An 18,286-nucleotide genomic window follows, 5' to 3' on the forward strand; every position below is an offset into this window, starting at 1 on the left:
TTAGCATTTGCCTTATGTATTGAAGTGCTCGTATGTTGGGTGCATAAATATTTACAATTGTTATATCTTCTTGGATTGATCCCTTGATCATTATGTAGTGTCCTTCTTTGTCTCTTGTAATAGTCTTTATTTTAAAGTCTAGTTTGTCTGATATGAGAATTGCTACTCCAACTTTCTTTTGGTTTCCATTTGTATGGAATATCTTTTTCTATCCCCTCACTTTCAGTCTGTATGTGCCCCTCGGTCTGAAGTGGGTCTCTGGTAGACAGCATATATATATGGGTCTTGTTTTTGTATCCATTCAGCCAGTCTGTGTCTTTTGGTTGGAGCATTTAATCCATTTACATCTAAGATAGTTACCGATATGTGTGTTCCTATTACCATTTTCTTAATTGTTTGGGGTTTGTTATTGTGGGTCTTTTCCTTCTTTTGTGTTTCCTGCCTAGAGAAGTTCCTTTAACATTTGTTGTAGAGCTGGTTTGGTGGTGCTGAATTCTCTTAGCTTTTGCTTGTGCAAAGACATAATTAAAAGGAAAGAGTGAAGATATATGATTGAGGAAGAAAAATAAGAACAAATAATACTTGGCCAAGTTGTAGAATTGCTTTTTTTAATTAATAAATGTATCTACCAAGTTGTTTATTGATTATTTAATCCTCATCAATTAAGACTTGGATTTTAACTAGTTCTCCTAAATACTATGATTTTGAGTAGGGCACTTTATTTCACTTGATCTTAATTTTCTTATCTTTAATACAAGGTTAGGACTAAATCTCTAAAGGAACATATATATAGATTTTCTTTTCTTTTTTTTAGTGCTATAGATACTGACATTAGTCACTTCTGAAATCATAAATAGACAGAAAATATTGGGTTTCTTTTGTAAATGGGTTAGTATGTTCACATTGGGACTTACCTGTTGAATTGGTATCTTTTATTTTTATTTTTAAAAAAATTTTTTTTTATTTTATTTTTTTTGTGGTACGCGGGCCTCTCACTGTTGTGGCCTCTCCCGTTGTGGAGCACAGGCTCTGGACGCACAGGCTCAGCGGCCGTGCCTCACGGGCCCAGCCGCTCCGCGGCATGTGGGATCTTCCCAGACCCGGGCACGAACCCGTGTCTCCTGCATTCGCAGGCGGATTCTCAACCACTGCGCCACCAGGGAAGCCCGGTATCTTTTATTCAATCATTGTGAGTTTTAGTATAAAATGATTTTCACTGTTTTCTTTGAAGACATACATATAAATCTTAATTGTGTATACAGTTCTTTTTTGACTTCTTAAGTGTGTAATAATTTGAAAACTTAAGTGACATATAGACAAGTAGTTTTGAGATAATTAATGATAATATATTCTTTCACATTTATTATACTATGGCTGCCTTCAAACTTGGGCTTGTGACAGTTTTTTCAACTTGACACTAATTTTTAAATATTTAAATAAATGGGTTACCTTTAATCTAAAAGCGGAGTTTGTGTAGTAATTATAATAAAGCAGCACTGAAACAGTTAAGAAAGTGTGGGTTTGTTTAGCTTTGTGGTATAAATTACCTTTTTCTCTTAACTATTCTAGTGCTTAAATTCTGTACCACAGAATTTGGGAATTAGAGTTTGTGATGTTTAGGAGTATTTTATCTGTTTTAGATGCATTTTCCCAATAGATGATATATTCTTTGAGAACAGAGATTTGTCTAACAAGATGCTTGGCACTGATTGGTTTAGTATGTGGCTCTTTAAGGCTAATTGGCCTGGCAAAGATTAAACCCATAAACTTCATTTCCCCATTTGAGCTTAAATATCTTAATCAGTAATATAAATATGTTTGTACTGATTACCTAAATTTTAAAAATACTGAGATTTGGCCCATAAAGGTTAAATTGATAGGCTTTAGAGTCAGACTTGGGTTAAAAACTGCTGACTGATAACTGTCACCATAGTTCACAGTTTCATCATCTGTATCTCTTAGGGTTTTTGTGAGGAGTTAAATAAGGCACATTAAAAAAAAAACCCTTAGTATCCCAGGCTGAGAGTAAATTGCTCAATAAATAATAGGTATACATAGGTGTTTTTATTATTTATTCTGAGTTTTACATCTTTATAAATTTCCTACCTTATATTGATTATGATTAGGAGACTTTTAGAATTTGAGTCTGGAAATTACTTTTATTAGCTTTTCTTATGATCTTTAGTGATTTCAGTTTTGGTTTTGAGATATAAGTAACATAGGATTAAATTTGCCCTTTTACAATGTACAGTTCATGGTTTTATTATATTCAGACATTAGGCAACAATAAGCACCATCTAATTTCAGAACTTTTTCATCACCCCAGAAAAAAAAAAAGCCATATCCATAAGCAGTCATACTCCAATCTCCCTTTCCCTACCCCTTAGCAACTACTAATCTGCTTTCTCTCTTGATTTGCTTATTCTGGATATTTCATATGAATGGAATCATACAATAAATATTCTTGTGTGTCAGGCTTCTTTTATTCAGCATAATGTTTTGAAGGTTCATCTATGTTGCAGGTTGTACCAGTACTTTCTGTTTGTGGCTGACTAATATTCCACCATATGGTAATACCACATTTTGTTTATCTCATTGTCAGTTGATGGGCATTTGGGTTGTTTCCACTTTTTGGCTATGAATAATGTTGCTATGAGCATTGGCCTGCAAGTTTTTGCATAGACGTTTTCATTTCTACTGGATGTATACCTAGGAGTGGAATTGCTGGGCCATATAGTTACTCTGCGTTTTACTTTCTGGGTGAACTGCCAAGCTGTTTTCCCAAGCGACCACACCATTTTACATTTTCCCCAACAATGTGTGAGCGTTTAAGTTTCACCATATCCTTAGCAATACTTGTTACTGTCTTTTGATTATAGCTGTCCTAGTGGGTAAGTGGTATCTTACTGTGTTTAAAATTTGTATTTCTCTAATGACCAGTGACATTGAGCATCTCATTCATGTGCTTATTGGCCATTTATATATCATCTTGGGAGAAATATCTATTGAAATCCTTTGCTTCTTTTTAATTGGGTTTTCTTTTTATTATTATTGAGTTGTGAAAGTTCTTACATATTCAAGATCTAGTCCCTTATCAGATACATGATTTGCAAAAATTTTCTTGCATTCTGTGGATTGTCTTTTCATTTTCTTGATAGTGTCCTTTGAAGCATGATCATTTTTAATTTTGATGAATTCAGTTTATCCTTTGGTCACTTATGCATTTTGATATCATACCTAACAAACCATTTCATAATTTGAGGTCATAAAGATTTTTGCCCATGTTTTCTTCTAAGAGTTTTTAGTTTTAGATCTTACATTTATGTCATTGATTCATTTTGAGTTAATTTTTGTATATGGTATGAGGTAAGGCTCCAGTATCACTCTTTTACATGTGAATATCCATTAGTTCTTTCCACATTGAAATATTCTTTCTCCATTGAATTATCTTGACAGATTTCCATTTTAAGGAATTTAAAACCTGTTTGTCAAGATTTAAAACAAAAGGTTTGTTGTCTTTCCGTCTGAAAGCTATGTCCTAATTACGGAGTATACCTTGCTCTAAAATTTGAACATGACACACTGATGCTTTAAGTATTACCTTACCCTGTTGGCCGATTGTTTTTGAGATGATAGGATGACAGATGAGCTGGACATCTCACAATAATAATTTTCCCTAGTATGAAAACTTCCTTTCCTCTTTATAGGATTGATTTGATTTGATAACATCTTATTTTATTTATTTATTACCTTTTTAAAATTATAGTTAATTTAAAATATTGTGTTAGTTTCAAGTGTAAGCAAAGTGATTTCAGTTATACATAAATATTTATAGATACTCTTTTTCAGATTCTTTTCCATTACAGATTACAGAATATGGAGTATAGTTCCCTGTGCTATATAGTAGGTCCTTGTTGTTTACTGATTTTATATAGCAGCTTATTTTAAAAGCAGCTAAGTCAGAGTTTGAGATGGCTTGTAATCTGTCTTTTTCTATTTTGTATGTAAGTATTTTTTCTGATGTCAACAATTAATGAAAATACTGGCACAACTTGGGGGAGAGGCAAAAAGTGAATTATTAAAATAATCAGTTATCATACTGGTCAGGCCTTAATTTTTCTAATCAGTTTCTTAGAATACCATGAAGGGATCTGTCCTCCAAAGGAAACAAACCCAGTAGTGACCATTTACTTTTGCTATTCTGTTAATCTTAATTTCTGTAGTCTACAGATTATGGAAATAGTTATATATATTTTCATCATTGTGGCTTCTCATTAAACATCTGATTTTTTCATAATTTCAGCCTAGAGATGTTGGACAAAGTTGAGCCCCCGACTATACCAGAAGGTTATGCTATGTCCGTGGCATTCCATTGTTTGCTAGACCTTGTACGTGGAATCACTAGTATGATTGAAGGAGAGTTAGGAGAGGTTGAAACAGAATGTCAGACTGCTACCACTGAAGCAGTTTCTTCACCAACACAGTCATCAGAACAGCAAGAATTACAGTCAACATCAGACCAAATGGATAAAGCAATAGGTATATTATTATGATTCTGTATTTTTAATTTTTATTTTGAAATAATTTTAAATTTACAGGGAAATTGCAAAAATAATAGTTTCCATATATCCTTCACCATGATATTCCAATTGTTAACTACCATATTTGCATTATCATTCTCTCTGTATACATGTCACTATACTTTTTTTCTGAACTATTTGAGAATAAGTTGCAGACATGATGCCCATTACCCCTTAGTACTTTAAAAGTGTATTTTCTAAAAATGACAGTTTCCTACTTAACCACAGTATAGTCAGCATCAGAAATTTAGCATCAATTCAATATGTCATCGAATCCCAAATGTCCTTCAAATTTTGCCATTTGCCTCAGTGATGTCCTTTATGGTCTAGGATTACATGTTGAATTCAGTTGCATGTCTCTATACTCTCCTTCAGTCTGGAACAATTCCTTAATTTTTCCATGTTTTATATGACCTTGACATTTTTGAAGAGAACAGCCCAGTCAACTTGTTCTTGTTTTTGTTTCCTCATAATTAGATTCAATATATTCATTTTTGGCAGAGCTACCACGGAAATGTTGCTATGCTATACACTGGTGATGTTAACTTTTATCATTTGGTTAGTATGATGTGTGCCTTGTTTCTTCAGTATAAAGTTAATAACTTTTTCTGGAGAAATACTTTGAGACATCTGTAAAAGAGAGCTTTCCCTTCTTCCTCATTTATTTTGTTTCATTTATTTATTTGTATTAGTGTAGACTCTCGGATTCCTATTTTATTGAAAGAGTTACAATCTTTGATTATCATTATTTGGTTTGATGCTCATTATCCCTGACATGGCCATTTGGGACCCCTTTCAAGCTAGCCCCTGTGTCCTTTTATCATCCCATGTTCTTTTGTCATTTTCTGAGCTCTACCTTACTGTTTGATACAGCAAAATCTTCTATGATCATCTTGGATTTTTCTTGCCTAACCTAGGAGTCAGTTATTTTTCCAAGGAGCCCTAGTTCCTTTTAGTGGAGAATAGTATTTAGAAACTAACACATGGGCATTAGGTATGCTTCTTGGTACTTGAATAGAAATACACACATACATGAGCACACATCTATCTACATTTAAAAAATATGTATCTTGGGACTTCCCTGGTGGTGCAGTGGTTAAGAATCTACCTGCCAATGCAGGGGACGCATTCGAACCCTTGTCTGGGAAGATCCCACATACTGCGGAGCAGTTAAGCCTGTGCGACACAACTACTAAGCCTGCGCTCTAGAGCCTGCAAGCCACAACTACTGAAGCCTGAGTGCCTAGAGTCCGTGCTCCGCAACAGGAGAAGCCACCACAATGAGAAGCCCGTGTACTGCAACAAAGTGTAACACCCGCTCGCCGCAACTAGAGAAAGCCCACACGTGGCAATGAAGACCCCACACAGCCATAAATAAATAAATATTTTAAAAGATCTTTAAAAAAATAAATAAATAAAAATAAAAAACATATCTCTCTCTATATTAAATACCATGAGGTCACACCAATTCTTTCAATTCCAGTTTAATACCACAGGGTTTACTTTTAACTTTCCATATTTGTAATTTCCTTCTCCAATAGTGAGAAACTTGATCCTGTTTTACTCTCTGTATTTACTTATTTACAGTGTATGTAACCAGACTTGTGGCTGAGCCTGCTTATCACAGTGTCTCACTGCCAGCTGGTCACACAGGCCGAAAGTTTGGCCCAATGAAATGGAAGGGAATAGGAACTGATGCTATATATATAAATATATATATATTTTGAAGATCACTTTTGTAAGAAAGATCTTATCATTGATATGTTAAAACAACTCAGTTTTAAAACTTCTTGGGAATTCCCTGGCAGTCCAGTGTTTAGGACTTTGCGCTGTCACTGCTGAGGGACCAGGTTCCATCCCTGGTTGGGGAACTAAGATCCCACAAGCCACACGGCACAACCAAAAAAAAAAAGACTTCTTGAATTCTGAAACTATGGTATGGTTTTTAAATTTTCATTTATTTAGATATATATTAAATTTACAGTTTTATTATTTAATAATTGAGTTGTTTTTGGAATATTTGCTATATTACCAAGTGATAAAGGGGGATTATAGAGTTTGACATATTGTCAAGTGCTGTGACATCTATAATTATCATTAAATATTGTATGTTTTTCCTTTAAGTTAGTAGAGCTGTTTGGGAAGAAATGGTGAATGCCTGCTGGTGTGGTCTGCTTGCTGCACTCTCACTTCTTCTTGATGCCAGGTATTAAGTCTTTGTAAGTTTTACATTGCATGTGGCAGTTAAAAAGAAAACAACAAACCATTAAAATGGTTCCCTTAAATTTATCCTGAGAATTATTTCCTAATACTAGTTTTTATGTTCGTGGAATGTTATTATTTTTCTGCCATCCTCCTCCCCCATCCTATTGTCACATGTTATAATGGAAAATACAATCCTAAAGTAACAGAATGCCTTTTTCTTTTTTTTTTAAACATCTTTATTGGAGTATAATTGCTTTACAATGGTGTGTTAGTTTCTGCTGTATAACAAAGTGAATCAATATACATATATCCCCTTATCTCTTCCCTCTTACGTATCCCTCCCCCCTCCCTATCCCACCCCTCTAGGTGGACACAAAGCACCGAGTTGATCTCCCTGTGCTATGCTATGTGGCTGCTTCCCACTAGCTATCTATTTTACATTTGGTAGTGTATATATGTCAGTGCTACTCTCTCACATCGTCCCACCTTACCCTTCCCCCTCCCCATGTCCTCAAGTCCATTCTCTACGTGTCTGCATCTTTATTCCTGTCCTGCTCCTAGGTTCATCAGAATCTTTTTTTTTCTTTTTTTTTTTTAGATTCCATATATATGTGTTAGCATATGGTATTTGTTTTTCTCTTTTTGACTACTTCACTGTGTATGACAGACTCTAGGTCCATCCACCTCACTACAAATAACTCAATTTTGTTTCTTTTTATGGGTGAGTTATATTCCATTGTATATATGTGCCACATCTTCTTTATCCACAGAATGCCTTTTTCATTTTAAGCTTTACTACTACTTTTACAATGATGATGATTATATTATTCAATTTTTTTGATGTTTTTCTTCAGAATTATAAAATTTACTGATTTTAAAATGCTTGATATTTTTAAGTTATATCTTTGAGTTCTTGACCATTTTCTTCATTAATGAATATATGTGTCATAAATTGCTTTTAACCAGTTCAAATTTTCAGATATTCATTAGTTAAAAGTTCTTCTTAAGTAGACTGATTTTGACAATGTTTTAAATAGATTTTCTTAAAACTTTACTGACTGCCTAATTCCACATCATCTTTGGCAGCATAATTTAAAATAAATCATACTAAATAAAATACTTTTTCTTTTCAGCACAGATGAAGCTGCCACTGAGAATATTTTAAAAGCTGAACTGACTATGGCTGCTCTTTGTGGAAGACTGGGCCTTGTAACTTCAAGAGATGCCTTTATAACTGCAATATGCAAAGGTTCCCTGCCTCCCCATTATGCTCTTACTGTATTGAATACCACCACTGCAGCCACACTTTCCAACAAATGTAAGATTTCAGCTTCCTCAGAGTTCTCTTCATCTAGTGGGGTGACATGGCATAGGGAAGAGATTATAGAAATTCTGAATTCAAGCCTCTGCTTTTCCATTCACTGAGTCTATGACCTCTGTGGGAAGTTAATGTCCCTGAGCCTCTATTTCTTCCATCTTTTTAAAACAATGGAGGTGAGAGTAGGGCAGAATAATGCCAATTTAAAACAATGATTGTGAGGATAAAAGAAGATAAATCTATAAGTCCTTTGTAAATTCTAGCATACTATTGAAATGGGAGTGGTTAGTTTGTTTTGTTTTTAATGGAACTAGTAGAACAGTAATGTTTGCCACCACTTAGCTTAAGTTGACATTCAAAAAAAATTTTTTTCTTGTTGATTGCTTTGTTACGTGTTACATGTCACATAAATAAATTTCAGTGTGATGCTCAGTTTTCAAACTGAAAATGTGAGTATTGGTCTCTCTTCTAACTTTAAGTAGAAAAGTTTACTGGGAATACATGTTTAAAATAGTAAGTGTCCTAAATTCTATTTTGCTTGTGAAGCAATCTACCAAAGTTTTATAATTTGTTAAAGTTATATATAAAATTACTTAATATTTGCCTAACTTGTCTTTGTTTTTGCACCTCCTGAGTTTTCAAAATGTTTGCATATAGATAATAGGTAACTAAATAAATGTATGGTTGAACTTATTTTAATCAAATTAATGTTTTAAAATATAACATTACTTTGAGTGCAACATGAAAAGTATATTTTAATTATTTAGGTTTTCCTTTGTGTTCTAGCATATTCCATTCAGGGCCAAAGTGTTATGATGATCAGTCCATCAAGCGAATCTCACCAGCAAGTTGTGGCAGTGGGTCAACCACTAGCAGTCCAGCCTCAAGGGACAGTAATGGTAAAGTACTTTTTCTTTTCTTGGTAACCAATTAATACTAATTAACTATCAAGGAAATCTTTCGTACCTTTTTTTATGTTTCTCAAAATTCATCATTATACTTACTTTTATCTGAATGATACTTTTAGAAAAACTAGATAAATATGGAGTGACATTATTATAACCAACTATGATAACACAACTTTTAAGCAAACGAATTTGTTCTGTACAAAACCATCCAAGCCTATTTTCTTAATATTTTTGTTTTTTAGTAAAAAAAAAAAATTTGAATATGTTAATACTTCTTTATAAGCTTATAATTTTCAAGAATGTATAACAGTTCTTGCAAATATATCCTTTTTTAATATAGCTAACTTCCAAAAATATCCAGTGTATGAGGACTTTGCTTAACTTGGCACACTGTCATGGGGCTGTTCTTGGAACATCATGGCAACTTGTCTTGGCAACTCTGCAGGTACGTTGTAGCCTCTGGGTCAGAGGCCAATGTTGTTTTTATATCTAAATGCTAACAGTTAAATTCACCAGTGCCTATTGGTGCTTTGGGCAGGCCTGAATAGACAGTAAGTATGAAAAAGGAGAAGTCAGAAAAAGAAAAAAGACATGGCTCATATTGTACAAAGCAATGGGATGTTTCATATAATGGCCTGTTCTACTGCCTATACTTGGTGTAATAAGTCTGTTGTATGAATATTAATTACTAATTTATATTTAGTTATTAGATACCTACTACTGATTTTAGTTTTAGTTACTGGAATTTTTGTAGGTTTATAAATTTCTTTGTTTTGATTTTTTTTTTTTTTTTTACAGCATCTCGTATGGATTCTGGGATTAAAGCCTAGTAGTGGTGGTGCCTTGAAACCTGGGAGAGCTGTAGAAGGACCCAGCACAGTAAGCTCTAGTCATTCTTAGTTAGTACTTCGTAAAATGTTTATGTGTTACATTTAATTTTATTCTTCTCTTAGGTTCTAACAACAGCAGTGATGACAGATTTGCCAGTGATTTCCAACATACTTTCAAGATTGTTTGAAAGCTCACAGTAAGAGTCAGTTTTTTTAATTGATACAAACGTTATTGTTAGCTGTATATTTTATATCAGAATGTCTTATTTCTTCATTTTTTTTTTTTAGGTATCTTGATGACGTATCATTGCATCATTTAATAAATGCACTTTGTTCCTTATCCCTAGAAGCAATGGATATGGCCTATGGAAATAATAAGGTTTGATATTCTACCTTTGTGTGTTAAATATGGTATATTATTTTGTTTAATAAGGTGTATATTCATTATGACCTTAGCGTTTTACAAGTGGGACTAATACCTTGTAGGCTAGCCCTGCTCTGTTGGGTTTTTATATTTACGGTTGTTATTTGTTGAAGGGAGAGTGAAGAGGACATTTTTTGGCTTATGGTATGTGCCAGTATGTATTATGATTTTAAATTGTGTCCATTTCTCTCATATACTGAATATTTTTTAAAACATTTCTATAAAGACTAATTCAACACCACATTTATAAATGTGTTCCACCAAATATCACAATAATCCTCATGACTACAACTTATGATTGGGGCAGTACAAGTTTTAAATCAAGGAATATATGTCTCAGTTTCTCTTGCCTTCGTTGGGTTGGAAAATAAGGTGCTAATCATTTCTTTTTGAAGGTAATGATTCTCCCTACCTTGAAAATTAAATTTTTGCTTTGTTTGTTGACTAAATGAATAGAACAGTACTTTTGAGAACATTTCTTTCTATACTCAAAATATCATTTTCTGTTAAACTTAGAAAAGCATGGGAATATTTGGGTTTATTTATACCTTAGAAATTATTTAAAATAAAATGCTTTCTACATTTAAAAATGAATAAATATAGTACTTGGACCATTTACAAATAAATTAAGACACCCAGAAAATAATTAGAAAAGCAGAGAATGCAGCTTATGGTTTATTTAATATCCAACTGTAGGATCCAAAATTAAAATTATGCTGTCTGCCTAGTCCTTAATTATAATTCTGAGTACTGTGGCTTGTCATCTTGGCTCATGTAATTCATTTAATGATTAGCCAATAAGATCTTATTAGGGCAAAGTTTTGTATATTAAAGCACATAGAGAATTACATAACCATGCAGGTATTTGAAAATATATATTACAGTTTACTCCAAATCAAGGCAAGGATAATATGAAATACAGTGAAGTAATTAAATTCTTGATACATTCAATAATCCTACATCCTTAAGATTAATTCTTAACACAAAAGTATAATATTTTTCATAGAGTACCTTAATGAAATCTGAGCAAGTTTATATGGTAATGGCTTGAGAATTTATGTATTGACTCAACAAGTACAGTATGTTTACTATGTACATGACACTCTGCTAGAAAATATGAAGGAAGTGTAAGATTTCTACTTTCAAAGAGCATGTAAACCACTTGGCTCATGGATAAGTGGCAGTTAAGGTGGTAAGAGAGTCTAAATAAATGGTATAGATATTAAGTGATATAAGACCTATTTTCTGAATCCTTATTGACTTGTTACATAAGATTTTTTAGTACATATTTTTACTAAAATGAATTAAAACTAATCAAGATAAATTAAATTTGTGATTAGAGCTGAATATTGAAGGAACGGTAGGAGATATATATGTATGAAAGGGCAGGTTCATGGAAGTCAGAAGAGAAAAATGTTACATGAAGTCGGGATAAACGAGGATTGAGAAAAAAATAGATTTGAGTATTATTAGTTTATTGTTCACCTTGAGGAGTATAATTTCAATAGAGTTGTAGGAGTAGATGTGATACTTCAGGGAGGCTTGGGGAGAGCAGAAGTTGAGAAAATGGATACACTGGAATAGAGATGACTTCCCTGAGAATGGGGTCACATCTCTCCTAAATAAAATTAGGATTTAATTTTGTAAAGTAATATGGTGAATAAGGAATGGAAATAAAAGTTTTTAGAAGTATTCAAGTATGAGATTTATAAAAATTATTTGTATGGAGGTGTAAAACAGTTTATTATTCAGTTGTGCTTTCTATAAAAATTTATAAATGTTCAGATGTTAAAATAAGTAGAAACGTTTGTATTTTTTTACTTTTTTTTTTTAAAGTTTATCATTGTCAGCTGTTCTGAGTGAGTTAAATATCTTAGGAGTTAAAAATATATATATCATTGTCCTTTAGGTGTGGCTTTAAAGTGACCAGTCATCTCCTTTTTGGTCCTCATTTCAGGAATTTGTGCTAATGTGTTGAGGTAGCTGATGGTAAAGCTTGCAAATTCTTTCTTAGAAGGGGGCAATATTGATGATACTTGGGCAGGCATATTACCAAACTCAGTATAACAACAACAACAATAATAAAAGAGCTATTATTCTTTGCTTACTGTATGTCAGGTACTAACGTATTTTTATTTAATCATTTAAGACAGCTCTGTCAGGTTCAGTAGTAGTAACCCCTTTTTACAGATGAAACATAAAACTAGCTTAAATAACCTGCCTGGGATCACCTATTTAGTAATTGGTAGAGCTTGGATTTGAACCCACATATGTCTCATTCCAGAGCTCCATTCTTTTTTTTTTTTTTTTTTTTTTTCTTAAATTTATTTTCTTTATTTTATTTTTGGCTGCATTGGGCCTTTGTTGCTGCATGCAGGCTTTTTCTCTAGTTGCAGAGAGTGGGGGCTACTGTTCATTGTGGTGAGCAGCCTTCTCACTGCAATGGCTTCTCTTGTTGCAGAGCACGGGCCTTAGGCACGCGGGCTTCAGTAGTTGTTGCGCATGGGCTCAGTAGTTGTGGCTCGCAGGCTCTAGAGTGCAGGCTCAGTAGTTGTGGTGCACGGGCTTAGTTGCTTGGCGGCATGTGGGATCTTCCCGGACCAGGGCTCGAACCCATGTCCCCTGCATTGGCAGGCGGATTCTTAACCACTGTGCCACCAGAGAAGCCCCAGAGCTCCATTCTTAACCAATTCACTTGTGGCTCTAAGTTTTGTGTGCCTCAAAGTCAGGTACAGCATTTTAAAAAAATGCACAAATCAGGGCCACTTTCTAGGCTTCATGAATATAAGAATCTTTGGGTATGAGGTCTGGACATATACATTCTTTTAAATGCTACATGATTCCTCTGTGTATCCTCATTAGAATAAGAAGAAGGAGGAAAAGGAGGAGGTAATACTAGGTAACATTTATGAAGACTTATTATGTGCCAGGCACTTTCTAACATGAGGTCATTTCTGTATATTATTATCTCCATTTCATAGATTAAAAAAATTTAGTAGCCTTAAAGCATGAAATTTTGCCATTTGCAACAACATGGATGGACCTGGAAGGTATTATGCTTAGTGAAATATGTCAGACAGAGAAAGACGAATACTGTATGTTATCACTTACATGTGGAATCAAAAAAAAAACACAAAACAAAACAACCCCCTCCAAAAACTAGTGAATATAATAAAAAAAAAAGCAAACTAGTAGTTACCAGTGAGGAGGGGAAAGGAGGAAGGGGCAAATAGAGTAAGGGAATCAAGAGGTACAAACTGTTATGTATAAAATAAATAAGCAACAAGGTTATATTGTATGGCACAGGGAATATAGCCAATATTTTGTAGTAACTATAAATGGAATATAATCTATAAAAATTTTCAATCACTATGTTGTATACCTGAAACTAATATCATAAATCAGTTATACCTCAATAAAAAAAATTACTCAAGGTTACATAGCTATTAAGTGGTAGTACTGACTTGTTAAAAGTTCATAGGCCTCAGTCTTAACTACTGTATCATATTATCTCTAGAATGGTGAATTTTTCTACCACTAAAATTTTTAGGGTACCTACAGCATTAGCGTGGGCAGGAAGGGTCAACCTGACTATATTTATCTTAGACCCCAGGGTACTTGGTTCAATGGCTTTTACTAGGAAAGAAAGATAATATCACTCGTTTCCATAATAGATTTTTATTAGCCCTGTAAAAATGTTGAGTATAGAATAATTACGAAATCTTTTTCCTTAAAAATTGTAAAACTATTATCCTCTTAATTTGCTTTTAAAATTTCAGTTGCCTTTGTTTGTTCTAATGCATTGTCTCCTTTTGAAGTACCACAGCCACTCATCAAAAAATTGTCATGGCTTTAGCTTAGTTTGCATTTAAGTATATTTTACTACCTCTATTAATATTGGGTTAGAGATAGTTGCCCTTTGATCTTTTTACTGAAACTGTTCTTATAACACATGGACCAGGTACTCTAATTTAGCCACTTATGAGGTACACTGACTCCCTTTCTGTTGTTGAAATGCCAGCGACTGAGGAATGGGGTTTGTCTTCTGTCTCTGCAACTTTTCTGTTAGTGTCTAAACTGACAACGCTTATCTCTGCCTCTTCTTTACGTCATGCTTCTTTCCCCTGATCTCTGTTGCCTCCTTTCTGGTTGTTTGTTTGTTTTTTTCATATTTCCTGATATTAACACATAAACCCTGAGCATTTGAAGACTTCACTAATAAGAATATATATCAGTTAGCTTAGCCTGCCATGACATAATACTGTAGACTGGATAACTTAAACTATAGAAATTAATTTTCTCATAGTTCTGGAAGCTGGAAGTCCAAAATCAGGTTGCCAGCATGATCAGTTCTGGTGTGGATGCTCTTCCTGGATTGAAAGATGGCTGCCTTCTCACTGTGTCCTCACATGGCAGGGAGAGAGGGAAAGGGAGAGGGAAAAGGGGGAAGAAGAGGGAAAAGGGGAGTGTGCCTGAGCTCACAAGCTCTTTGGTGTTTCTTTATATAAGGACATTAATCTTATTGTGTTGGGGCCCCACCTTTATGATCTCATTTAACCTGAATTACCTCTATATAGACCCTATCTCTATATACCATCAGACTGGGGGTTAGAGTTACAGCATATGAAGTTTGGGGCATGGGGGTCACAATTCAGTCCATAGGCAAATTCTTTCCTTCTGGTTAGAAGACTAGCCATTCTGTGTGTCTGGTATAATTTTTGAATTTTCACTCTTTCCCCCCTAAAGCATTCTCTCCCCAACCAAATTTTCCAATTAGGAGCTATTCTAGATACTTGAGGTGGGTGGAAAGGCTTGTCTTATGATAACTAAGGTTTTGTTCTAATTACTGCTAATCAATCATATATTAATTATAGTTATGCTCTTCACAGTATTCTCAGTTTTATTTACAAATGAAATACTCAAATTCCCCTTATAGTATAAAAATGTATTATGTTTTCTCTTAGGAACCATCTCTTTTTGCTGTTGCCAAATTGTTAGAAACTGGTCTAGTTAACATGCACCGAATAGAAATTCTATGGAGACCTCTAACTGGCCATCTACTTGAGGTAACCATTTTTTCTTAATTATTATATTTACTTTTTGTTTAGGATAAAGACAGTGAATTAATAATTGTTGATAACCATAAGAAAAATCAGCGTTAACATTTTTTTCCTTGTACTTCTGTCTGTATATTTTATCAGGGACTAGAGTTTTATAGTAATCGTTTTTGGTGAAGGAATAGGTTGACTTTTTTTGGCTGAAAATGGGTGATATATCAATGAAACCTCTGAAGTCTCCTTCAGCTGATAGCTTGGGACCCCTTTCTTTTATTATATAATCTTTTGATCCCCTCACCTTCAGCTAGTTAAACTTCAAGGCAATTCGTGCTGAGACTTCGTACTAAACCCTGCTTCTTTACAGCCTTTCTTGTGATTATGAGGTAGTTTTTCTACGAAGGGAAAAAAACCTATTTGGTATCACTAATTATAAATAGTGCCAGGGAATTTTATTTGGATTTCTATTCTCTTGTATTCAGACTGGGGTGAATGTGAAGAATTAGCTGCTTCTTAATAACAGCTCCTTCTATGGAATACATGTTTATGTGCAGTTTAGGTTTAGTAGGTTGCTGTGATTGTTTCACATTATTTTAGTAATCTGAGAAAGGTATTATTCTTAATAGGAAAAAAATGTGCATGTCTTTTCTTTCTTTTTTTCCCTCCATTTTATTGGGATTACTTTTATGAGCTATTAAAGAATATATGCAGATTTCTTCATTATGGAATTATCATCAAATGGCAAAAAATAAGTTTTTTCAAATTTTAGCTCAGTGTTTGATTATGAAGATAGACCTGATTAGGAACCTGAGTATCTGCTACTTTTGTTTATTCTGATGACATCATTTACCTTTATGAAATCCTTTCTTTTCTGTGACTTGTTTAGTTTCATTTTTTATCTTCTGTCTCTCTATTGCTTCCTCTTGCCTCTTATTCAGAAGGTAAGCTTTTGGATATTTTCATATATTCTTCAACATTTATTGATGCACATTTGATATAATTTTTTAAATATGAAAGAATAGAAAATGTGATGTTTTAATTTTTCTTTTCTCAAACTGATGTGTGTTGCATAGCTTAAGTATACAAATTAAATATTAATTTTTTTCCACATGTGTATCCTTAGGTGTGCCAGCATCCAAACTCTCGAATGAGAGAATGGGGAGCAGAAGCTTTAACTTCACTTATTAAAGCAGGATTAACATTTAACCATGATCCTCCACTTTCACAAAACCAGGTAAAAAAAAAAAAAACTTACCTCTTTTTTTAAAGTATTTAATGTAAGATCATCCTCTCCCATGTGTAGCTTTTCTTAATTTATCAAACAGATGATAGTCTAAAAGTGGGTCTTGTTGCTTAATAGTCTATTTTATTTGAGGCCGTGGATCTCTTACAGAAGGTTGATATGTTTAGATTTTTAGGATTATCTATATTAAAAATTTTTCTTGTTAATAACACTTAACTAAGTTAATAAATTACCTAGAATTGGTCTCCTGGTCTAGAAGTTTCCCTCTTCATGCAGTGCCAAGGCTTCATTTTGGGGCCATACTTTATTAGCCTCTTTTCCTTTGGTCCTTACCTGTCTCTATTTTTATTTTTCCCACTCATTATCCTTACATTGGGAGAAACAAGTGGCAGAAGAGGAAAGCACAATAAAATAGGTTTTTATTTTTAAATACTTTTAAAGGTTATTTTATACTTTCAGAGTTTACTTTTATCATGAATCCTTTGTCCTGACTCCCATAATCATTCACATATATCTTATACAGTTTCTAAAAAGTACACCAAAGTTTTATTATTTGAAGATTGAGTAGGAATGAGGCATTTAATAGCCATTCCCATTGCCCTGTTATCTTACTGTATTGTATGTAGTTATAGTCTACACATTTCCTCAACAAATAATATTGAATTCATGCTATGCCATGCAGTATTTTAGCTGCCTGGGAATAGAATGATGAACAGGACAGAGAAGATCATTTTTATAGAGCTTTCATTTTAGTGATTTCATTTTTTTTTCCTACTACAATTTAAGTTTTTTGTAACGAAAGCCCTGTTTGTGTATATATCCTCAGCATCCAGCTTAATACCTGGCACATGGTGAGAGCTTAATAAATGTTTGTTCAGTCATTGAACCAAATAAGTGAATCCTTGGAGAGAAAAAAAATTAAAAATGAAGCAAGTGCTTTCAAATGCTGAAAAGAATAGAACAAAGTGCTTTTTTCACTTTGCAACAGTAAAAAAATTTTGTGGTTTTATGTCATCTTTGTCTACTGTACTTGTTCATTTTTAGGAGTACTGAGTCTTTTAAATTTCAATACATGGTGTATGCATTAATAGAGTAAATGAAAGATAATTTTAGAAATTGGGAATTGTTTTCTTCTCTCCAAATAGAACTAGGTATATATAGATATATTTCCTTTAGTGAGATTCATTTATATATGGGTCTTTAATTAATACCTTTTAACATAAGATCACTCCCTATTTATCCTGAAATGTAGCATCTTGAAGATTGATTTTTATTTTCTTATTTAAAAAAAAGACATAGATGACAAAATAATTCTAATGATTACTGTTAGAGAAATCTTTTTCAATGTTTATTTTACTAAAAAAATTCTCTTTACCATTGCAGTCTGAGTGGAGGTAAATTTAAACTTGAAAGGCAATAGCAGAGCCTTTCCATGTTCTGGGACTTCTCTTTCTAATTAGCTTCTTGCGTCCTTTTCAGAGGCTGCAGTTGCTTTTACTGAACCCATTAAAGGAAATGTCCAGTGTTAACCATCCAGATATCCGACTCAAGCAATTAGAATGTGTGTTGCAGATTCTGCAGAGTCAGGGAGACAGTCTTGGGCCTGGATGGCCGTTAGTGCTTGGAGTTATGGGAGCAATCAGAAATGATCAAGGGTAAGTGTTTAAAATTAACATCCAAAAAGTGATAGGGAAAGGGAATCCCTCCTAAAATCTTGGGATGAT

The 18,286-nt window shown here is 33.5% G+C and overlaps 1 protein-coding gene across 7 annotated transcripts in view; it reads left to right on the forward strand.

Annotated features, from left to right (window-relative positions):
• MON2 (MON2 homolog, regulator of endosome-to-Golgi trafficking) overlaps window positions 1–18,286 on the forward strand; it is a 124,005-nt gene that overhangs the window by 51,345 nt on the left and 54,374 nt on the right. For all 7 annotated transcript variants that reach the window (XR_010835833.1, XM_059082199.2, XM_059082200.2 and 4 more), the window contains 11 exons: window positions 4,304–4,539; window positions 6,705–6,786; window positions 7,919–8,103; window positions 8,890–9,002; window positions 9,352–9,456; window positions 9,810–9,890; window positions 9,965–10,038; window positions 10,130–10,220; window positions 15,230–15,331; window positions 16,443–16,553; window positions 18,042–18,217. Coding sequence is in view for 6 of the 7 variants with exons in the window: in XM_059082199.2 (XP_058938182.1) it covers window positions 4,304–4,539; window positions 6,705–6,786; window positions 7,919–8,103; window positions 8,890–9,002; window positions 9,352–9,456; window positions 9,810–9,890; window positions 9,965–10,038; window positions 10,130–10,220; window positions 15,230–15,331; window positions 16,443–16,553; window positions 18,042–18,217 (1,356 nt within the window). In the remaining variant the exon portion in view is untranslated. The remainder of the gene's footprint in view (window positions 1–4,303; window positions 4,540–6,704; window positions 6,787–7,918; window positions 8,104–8,889; window positions 9,003–9,351; window positions 9,457–9,809; window positions 9,891–9,964; window positions 10,039–10,129; window positions 10,221–15,229; window positions 15,332–16,442; window positions 16,554–18,041; window positions 18,218–18,286) is intronic.

Source organism: Kogia breviceps, chromosome 12, assembly GCF_026419965.1.
Source record: "Kogia breviceps isolate mKogBre1 chromosome 12, mKogBre1 haplotype 1, whole genome shotgun sequence".
Classification (NCBI taxonomy): domain Eukaryota; kingdom Metazoa; phylum Chordata; class Mammalia; order Artiodactyla; family Physeteridae; genus Kogia; species Kogia breviceps.